The sequence below is a fragment of the Amphimedon queenslandica genome, unplaced genomic scaffold, assembly GCF_000090795.2.
Source record: "Amphimedon queenslandica unplaced genomic scaffold, v1.1 AMPQUscaffold_13253, whole genome shotgun sequence".
Classification (NCBI taxonomy): domain Eukaryota; kingdom Metazoa; phylum Porifera; class Demospongiae; order Haplosclerida; family Niphatidae; genus Amphimedon; species Amphimedon queenslandica.
The window spans coordinates 124,355-133,754 of record NW_003546511.1 but is presented as its reverse complement, the minus strand read 5'-3'; the positions used below and the strand labels follow the sequence as shown (position 1 = coordinate 133,754).

Genomic DNA, 9,400 nt, shown 5'->3' with positions numbered 1-9,400 from the left:
AAAAGAGGCGCATCGAGTATTATAAAAAAAGAAAAGGCAACAGAGATCAAAAGAGTCTCTGGTAGAAACAGAAAAAAGGTTGAGACTGATAAAAAAATATGCAAGAATGAGGAGATCCTTTGAGAATGAATCTCAAGCTTGAAGAGACTCTCGCCTAAATGATGAAAGAGTAAGGTCTCAGGAAAGATGTGCTAATGAGTCAGAGGCTCAAAGAGAAGCACGTATTACTGACCTAAGAGAGAGATCTCAGCAAAGGTGTCTCAATGAATCAGAATCTCAAAGAGTAGCACGTCTTACTGACCTAAGAGAAAGATCACAAGAACGACGTGCCAATGAATCTGATTCTGAAAGAGAATCACGTCCCTTGACCATCAGTAAAACAGTTCAAGAAAGAAGAGCCTCAGAATCTAAAGAACAAAGAGCTCAGCGAAATCAAAGAATGAGGGAGTATCGTAGAGAATTGTTGGCTAATCAACCACCTCCGGCTCCCTCACCAGAAAATTTACGTCAGCAAGAGTTATCAAGGACCTTGAAAAATTTCAAAAAGAAATAAAAATATCTCCAACCAGCATATGCTATACATGTGAACGTCTGTGCTACCCAAAATGTGTATCATTGGTTGATGTGAGTAAAGTGCATGATGTATTACAACAGCATTATCATGCATGTATTAATGATACACAATTATCAGCCTTATTACCTATTGAAGATGTAAATGGTAGTGTTTATGTACGTACTAGATGTATGGATTTTATAAAGAAAGTGAAAATCCCTTCATTTGCAACAATAAATAATATTCATGTAAATAAATTACCACCTGAATTATCCCGTTTGAACACTATGGGACAGAGACTAATTTCAAGAGTACAAGCCTTTATGCTAAGTGTTGCCTTTGGGTCAAAAAGCATTGGCTGGCCAGACCATTAATTTTCCAGCAAATTAGAAATGGATCATATAATAATCATGTGCTTCAGCTTCCTCGAGTAAGTGGCCAGCCAACAAAGTTTTATGAAGATAATAGTGCAGAAGAAATGGCATTTCCATGTCTATTTCCAAATGGAGTCAATGGTCTTCATACAGCAAGAGACCCACCAATAACATTTACTGATTTTATTCAATCACGTTTACTTAATGCTGATAATCGCTGGTCTAGTAATATTCCACATTTACTATGGTCAGCAAATTTACTTGAAAAGATGAGATTACGTGATTCTGTATCAATCGCAATGTGAATTAGATCATCATCATCATTGGGTAGCACAGGGCATATCACTGCTGGTAAATTATTAAATGGAGATTTCAGTGAAAACCCAGAGCTTTCAGAAAATTCATATGCATTTATGCGTAAGATACGTGGTTCCTCAGCTTACTGGAATAAAGCAAAGCTTGATATGTTTGCCATGTTTGGAACGCTAGGTCCACCTACTTTCTTTATTGCATTAAGTGCAGATGATGTGAATTGGTTTGATTTAATGTGTGTACTTGCAAATGTGATGGAAGAATTCTAAGTGATGATGAAGTAAAAGAGCTGTCTACTTCAGAACGTACACTGTAAAAAATTGTGTGTGTTAAGAACACCAACTTCGTTGCACACCCAAAGTGTGCATACACACTTCTGTTAAGTGTGCTGCAGACACTTAAACATGTTCACAATATAATATTATCTTTAGTGTACAGTTTTAAAGTTAAATATTTTCAATAATATGATATTTCATTGGAATGTATAGCAAGTCAGGTTTAGATGACAGTTTATAACAATGGAGTACATGAGAATCCTTAAAGTCTGTGTATTCACAGGCAACAAACTGTAGTGGATAAGATGGAAGCACTTCATATGAGTAAAAGTGGGAATTAAAGCAATCTGTCACTAGTTTTTGGACCACAAATACAACAGTAGTGGAATTATAGAGAACAATATCTTCAATAATGGCAAAAAGTGGCAATAGATCACTTTCTAAGATTACTACAGCTCCTTGCTTGTAATTGCTTCCATCAATCTCAATCCATGAAACACTGCATGTATGCATGAAAACAAAGAAACATAATTATTATTGATGAACAACTAACATATTTAGTGATGTTTCAAATGTGAGATATGAATCCTTAGTTTTAATAACATCAGCATGTGCATAATCACCAAGAAATAACATTTTCCTGTAGTAATTATAATTATTATGATTTATGATAAAATTTTGTCACATACTTTACAGTTCCAATATTTAGATTTTTAAAAGGGTTTGATCCTGATAGTTGATAGCACATTCTAGCCTGATGTCTTGCAGCTAGTGACTTTGGTACATTTTTAAAATTCTTCATGATATGTGTCAAATTTTTGAAATATTTATGTTTAGCCTCAAACCGCATGCACCAATAGCGTGATGGAGGTCCATATCTGTTTAAAATATGATTGTTAAATGCATAACAGACAATAAAGAAAACATACATACCTTCTCATCCATTCAGGTAAATGTATCATATAATGCATTTTGGGGATGATAGGTGAATTTGGGTACAGCTCAGTAAAACGCTCATGATGTTCCTTCAGCAACATGGCAACATAAGATGAAATTTCATCTGATGTCAGAGGTGCAAAGATGTAATCCACAATTGTAACAAGTAGCATAAAATTATTCCAATTATCATTGTCCACTGGAATATGCTCCCCAATCATTAAAGGCAGTAATCGTGCAAGATACCATATTTGAGTAGCTACAAATGCATGTCTTTGAAACATAAGTAAACAAAAACATACCATTTTGCTTAAGATTGTGATCAATAGATAGTAAAGACTTCTGTGAAATATTAGATGCCTTATTTTTTGAATCAGTATACCCATAAGGAAACCCATCAATAATGTTATTATGTTCATCACATGACATTAATCGCATTTCCATTGTAACATATTTAAGTAGCTCTTTTAGTTCATACTCTAAGGCTCCTAAAATGTAATACATGTATAATAAAATGTTGTTTACATTAGCGTCAAATCAAACTTAATTTCTATTATACAAAGTTCATTATCAATATTCATTAACCTTGGTAATTTTTATTAGCAGCTTATAAAAATAGTTATAAAAACCTAGCCAATTTAAGTACATGTACCTAAGTGATCAGAACAGGAATAATGATGCTAACCTTCAAGTACATCATGCATGATATCGGGAGCAGGCAAGTCCATCTGTGACATGAAAATACTTCAGCTCATTTAAAAAAGAATCTTGATTCAACCCGTAGGTAGTAGATATATGGTTATGAAAAGGTCCATTAAGATCAGCAATGTGACTTAAATGTGTGGCACAATTACGAGGGGTAAACTCTTCAAAAGAAAACTATTAAAATTAAGGAAATTACATTAATGATGTGTATTGTTCATGCATGTACTTTTGTTTTAAAATCATCAGATGTTGCCATACAAAAACGACATTTCCTCTTAGCCGATGCTAATGTTTTGTAACCTCCAATACTCCAACTGGCAAGGTTATCTGCTGCCATAACTGAAACAGTTCCATGAATAGTATGAGATTTTCCATTAATCCACAGAGTAACACCAGCATCCTATAGTTAAAATTGTGATTTTAGAAAAAAAAGAAATGGCTTAACTATTAAATAAAATTAGCAAAATTTAAACACTAAATTATGGAATTTATTAATGTACTCACACTTTCTAGAGCTTTTACATCATCAATAAATGGACGAAGAATTGCTTCATGGCCATATCGTTGTAGTAAGGTGTATTTAACAATGGCAACAAGTTGAATGGTTACCATAGATGACCGGTACTTTGGGGACAAGTTTCCAAGAGTGTAATAAAATAAACCTATTTGAACATTGAAAACGTTCAGCTGACTCAATTTAAACTGACCTAATTTATGTATCTTCGCTTTTGAGCCAATAGGGTTACATACTTCAACATCATCATAATAAAGCATGATTTGTAAAGCATTAGGATGATCTTGGAATAAAAGGTGATCTTTGTAAGCCTGACCATCACAAAAGTCTCATAGAATATTATCAGTTCTTTGATGGCTCTTGTTTACCTATTATTTACAATACTTAATTGTGATCAACAAATAAACTTATGCATACTTACATCATTAAAGATGAAGTCATTAGAAAGAAGCTGCTTAAGTGACTCTAAAAGTGGCACAATATAGCAGTTTTCATCACAAGCAGCAAAATGAGAATTTGACCATTGTAACTGTCGCTTCAACTTGCTTCCAAGTTTTACTTTGGAAACTGGCTATAAATGAAGAACATTGGTTTATTCTTGATTTACTTATACTCACAACTAATCCAAAATTACTCTCATAGTACTTGTTCTGCATGAACTTGGACCTGAGTTTCTCAAATGAATACATCTTATTTAATGCACAATCAAGGCCCCGTATGTTTTCCAAATTAATGCCATTTTTCTTCAAAATCTCTCCAACTTCACTTCCAATATTATTTGAGAATCGATAAACAATTTCAATGACATCATTCATGATTTCATCAGTAGCCTTCTGAGAAATACAAAGCATTTCTTTTGTCTTCAAAAGAAATAAAGCAAAGCTTCTTTCTTCATCTTTACTTGAAATTACAGCACTTTGACTGTGACTCTGACAAACATCTCCTGGATTTTCAATTGGTATAGCATTACGATCATCAGACACTTCGTCTTCATCAATATTATCATCAGACTCATCTATGGTAACTTCAACTTGTGATGCAGAAGTTACAGTAGTTGGATTCGAAAAGACATCTGGGTGGAGTCGTCTAAGGTGTTTACGAAATGAGTAATAATTACAAAAATTCCGAATACATCCATTGACACCACAAGTTAAGCTAAAGTTAGCTTCATGAGAGTGAACTACACCAATATGTCGCAGCACTGACAAATAATTGGCAGAAGAAAAATGCTTACATATAGAGCAGCAATAATTAGTGCAGCCTGAGGTCATAGGTATATTTATAGAACTTGCTGCATTAACTGTCAAGTTTGCTGTAGAATGAGGAGCAGACGTTGCAGTAGCAGAAGAAAAGTTATCACTTGCAGTAGCCTTTTCAATATAGATCTATGTAGCTGAGCTTGTCTCCGCCCTTTTTTATACTTTTAATAACTGATATTGGATAGTCTACACGTGTTCAGAGCAACCATTTTGATTTCCACTTCACAGTCATTTTCGAGGTCATTTTCACCTCTTTTTGTTTCTGTGGCGTTGCAGTTTGTTACCATCTCATTCCTAGACACTCATTTAGTGCCACCTAAGTCATACTGAGGAATGCCGAGAAGTGTTCTCGTATCTTATTCGCCGATAAGTCATGTCGAAAGGAATAAAGTGATCACAATACCTGATACTCACGATGAAGATACAGACCTTATGTTTTTAAAGAGAGAGTGTCTTAAATCCTTTAATTTTGGAAGTAATGTTAGTTTGAGTGTCGTATTTCAAAAGTACGATGTTGACTGGGATTCCTTTGTTGATCTTGACGATGATTGCTACCTAGAACATAAAGATAAGCTTCGTTTCATTGTCACTCCTCAACTACACGATTCTTCTGTACCGTCAGAGACTAATGGACCATCCTTTCAAGATAGTGACGTAAAGGTATTGTATAATACATTAATAACAATTACATGTACTTGGGCTATAATTTAATGATAGTAGCCAATTATGATGCATGGGCCATTATTGTAAATTAATAGCTTTTCTAATTTGGTCTATTACTAATGTTGTTACAAATTTGCATCATAATTGCTAATCTGCCTTTATACTTCCATGACATTTTGGCTGTATAGTTAATAGTATTAACACAAATTGTGCAAACACATACATTTATTCATTAATGGATATGTAATACATAAATTCTTTCCAATTTTTATTCCATGTTTATGATTTCTCTTTTGTAGGATATGTTTTGTTCTATTGAGGAAATGGTTGATGATGAAGCGCCCTCACAAAAGAAGTTCAAGAGTGATGATGATATTGATGACCCTGTTTTGCCAGTACTATCTCCTGCAGTAATAGAAGTGCATGAGGAAGAGAAACAAGAGGGGCCTTTACCTGATCCTTTTCCCTTCCCAAAGAACTTTTCGTCAGAAGTTGAATTGGCATTATCATCACAAAAAATGACAAAGGAAACTACCAGTGCTTTTCTTTCTCAAATAGCTTCTGCTATGTTTTTTTACAAACGAAAACCTACCAAGGAAGAGTACACAAGAGTTGCTAAGGATATATTATTAAAGTATCCATTTATGAAGCCATCGTCTGGATCGACGACTGTATGTTACAGTACTATTATATTTAATATTCACTCTCTGATTAATACAGGGTGGAATCATTCAAGCACTTATTGACCGTTTTAAGCAGTTTCGACGTATCAAGAAACCACAGCGGGTCCTTCAAGTTCAAGTACTTCTAGTTCAACATCCTCTTCTGTTTCAAAGCGTTTACCAACTCTTAAAGCTCCTATTCCTCCTGCAGGAGAAGACAGTGCATCATTTGAGTCTCATAACAAGTTGATAAAGGCAGAAATGAAGAAAAGCAAAGGTAAAAATATGGTTGCTGTTCAGGAACTTGTAGCTCGAACGTATGCAATGCGCCGTCAGGATATTAGTTTGATTCATGGTATTGGCGATCTTCTTGATAAATATCCTTTCTTTAGGTGTGTTGATCAGGTTAGATTTTGCATCAATAAATTATACTGTTATTGATTATGCTCCTAATTATTAGATTTATGGTGAGATGGCAAGAATGATGAACAACAACAATTTGCAACTGAGTGTTCGAGATGTATGGAGTAAGATGTTAGCCCCCAAAATATATGAACAGTGTAGCAGAGAAAAGGGAAGCAATTCACGATTACGTGAGCAAATGGAGAACTTCACTACATGTGACAAAGGTAGTTATAAATAGTTGCATGAATCATACATTTATTATCATTAAAGCTGGTGTGGCTTCATTGTGTCTGCTTGCTTACCTTATTCCAGACAGAGTAAAGGCAAACCATGAAATGTTGCTCTACATAGTTCCAGTTAGTTAATAATCCTAAAGCAAAGTGTATACCTATTATTGATTTTTAGGATTCTGGTGCTCCAGAGTCACACATTGAAGGAAAGAATCAAGTGGAGCCTTATCTATTGATATCTTTCTTGTAGTTGATAAAGTTATTGTTACAGAAGTTAAGAATAAGCTTGACATTGTACTTACTTTGCTTTCAGCATACTATGTATTTAACATATGCTACCCAAAAGGCTGCCACAATTTCTTTTTTTTCTTGGAAATTAAAGTACTTGGTATTACACCTAAAAAGACAACCTCTACCGTATCTCATTTTTTGGCTCGTGTATAATTAACATTGTTCTTATACATACTGTTTTGTACTTGTATATTATTCATTATGTTTGATTTAGAACTTTTGAATAAAAATGAAGAAGTAAATCTGTAATTAACAGTTTAGTGTTTATGGTACACCATTTAAGTGTGTGAGATACCCTTCTGCTACAGGTGTTCGTGAAGCACCATCTGGGGTGTGCTGGGCTGGACTAAATCAGTACACCTTTTATGGTGTGTGAGGAACACTATTTTTTTAACAGTGTATGCATAAGTCACAATGTCTAGCTTCAAACCAGAGTAGTCAAAGTGACCAAAGTTACTGGTAACTACGCTTTTTTATTTAGTTTGTTGGTATCCTCATACCTTGCCATGTCTATAAATTTGGCAGATTGGCGGTTCAAAATAAAACTGCCAATATTATAATCGTCAATAATAATTGCAATTCTTATGGGGGGTTCCATCATACTAAAAATGGCAGTATTTTTCACTATTTCAGTGACAGAGTCAAGACTATGGGCAAGGACTGCCAAGGAGCAGCTTCAACGAGACACCTACGGTGCATGGCCTCACCCCTATAGCTGCTATGGTGCATGCCCGCACTGCAATAGCTGTTTGATTATCAGCATGAAGAGAGTCTGCTCAACACTAGCTTCCTGCAGTTGCACTTGCTCTTGAATACCTGCAGAAGTAGCAGCACTGCAGCACATACATGCAAGCAGCTTCAGCCCCTCCCATGCATGTAGATTGAAAGGTGTGGCATTCCATCATACTGGCATGATTGGCAGCAAGAATACCATGTGAGAAAGAAGCTTCACTTTTTCTTTACTAATCAGCAATATTATATAAGATAAACTTGCTGACAAAAAAGTTGCTACCTTTGTATATTTGAGATAGTACAGGTACTTTAGTACCTACAACCCAGCAAGTTGTTGCTCTAGCGCTGCACAAACGAGTGACCTCAACAATTTCAAGTAAGTATAACTCTTCATCAAGTAAGATTTAGAGAAATCTCTTCATATTATTTGAAGGCCATGTTCTAATCTAATGAAAAATGCTACCATCTATCTCTAAAGTGCCAACACAACGGAACTTGGCCCAACTGCTCGATTTTCTTACTTTGAAGCTTCTGTACCTAGCACTTGTATTTGAGCAACACAAAACAGTTAAGAAAGACTTTTCCACGCCAAAAAGAAAGATCCTAGGAGCTTGAGACATGCTGTGCTAAAGTTATTGTTTATTAAAAACAAATTTCAGTTGTACAGAATGAATGAATGAACGAGAGCACTAAAGTGCATACCCTCGCCACAATCTGCGTAACAATTTTAATAAATTAAGAGAAAAATAATTAGTGAAAGTTTTGAGACAAAAAAGAAGTTTCAGCATGTAAAAACTTAGTGAATGTTCTGAGACAGAGAATTTTTTGTTTTTTAGATAAAAAAGAAGCTCCAGCATGCTTGCTGCACTGCATGCTGCAGCAATGCAAAGGTGTGGCTGCAATGAAGGTGTGGCTCAATCAAGCCATGCTCCACCCGCACACAGTAATGGTGGCACATGGCCCTAAGTGGTGAAGAAAGCTTTAGTTTTTCTCGATTTTCAAACAGTTCAGCATACATTTGTTAGGCTCTATTTGTTGCATACAAATGTATTTTGAGCCCCTGATGTTTAAAGACTCTGGCCACTACTTCGGGAGAAGAGAGCCTCGTGTAAACTCACAAAAGTATGAAATTTTGGGCTACCATATCTTTAAAACGAAGATGATTGGAGCAATTCCTCTCATATTAATGAAAGATGAGGCTTTACTTTATTGTTTTATCTGCCCAGTTGCTCTTTTGCTCACACTATGAAAGAGTTGTCGGGGAACCGACCTACGTTTGGTGACTTTGCCAGCTTCTTACTCCACGGAAAAGAAAAATATAGCATTCCCAAGACGGCGAATAACTTTTTCAAGAGCCAGTATTGATTATAAGACTCTCGAGGACTAGACAAGAAAGCAGTGTCAGCTCAAAAGTGGAGGCCAAGCGAACACACACACACACACAGACAGGACGACTGCTTTACCCTCGCTTCCACGACTACGTGTGGGC

At 35.4% G+C, this 9,400-nt stretch overlaps 1 protein-coding gene and 2 long non-coding RNA genes across 4 annotated transcripts; 1 reads left to right on the top strand and 2 right to left on the bottom strand.

The window, feature by feature from the left end:
• Positions 1–1,850: 1,850 nt before the first annotated feature.
• On the bottom strand, positions 1,851–3,323 carry LOC100638560 (uncharacterized). Of its 2 annotated transcripts, XR_002185818.1 has the most exons (5): positions 3,136–3,323; positions 2,753–2,938; positions 2,204–2,709; positions 2,068–2,154; positions 1,851–2,013 (listed from the first exon to the last, which is right to left on the bottom strand). It is a non-coding gene; the product is annotated as an uncharacterized LOC100638560 (long non-coding RNA). The 2 variants fall into 2 exon arrangements; XR_002185817.1 differs by having other exon boundaries at positions 2,068–2,709.
• Positions 3,324–3,381: 58 nt separating this feature from the next.
• On the bottom strand, positions 3,382–4,204 carry LOC109584054 (uncharacterized). The gene is made up of 3 exons (XR_002185820.1): positions 4,091–4,204; positions 3,660–4,037; positions 3,382–3,555 (listed from the first exon to the last, which is right to left on the bottom strand). It is a non-coding gene; the product is annotated as an uncharacterized LOC109584054 (long non-coding RNA).
• Positions 4,205–4,298: 94 nt separating this feature from the next.
• Positions 4,299–7,122, top strand: LOC109584053 (uncharacterized). The gene is made up of 6 exons (XM_019999612.1): positions 4,299–5,588; positions 5,891–6,262; positions 6,312–6,658; positions 6,714–6,882; positions 6,929–7,014; positions 7,064–7,122. The coding sequence occupies exons 1-3, from the start codon at positions 5,262–5,264 to the stop codon at positions 6,501–6,503; spliced, it is 891 nt and encodes a 296-aa protein (XP_019855171.1). The 5' UTR covers positions 4,299–5,261; the 3' UTR covers positions 6,504–6,658; positions 6,714–6,882; positions 6,929–7,014; positions 7,064–7,122.
• Positions 7,123–9,400: the final 2,278 nt, after the last annotated feature.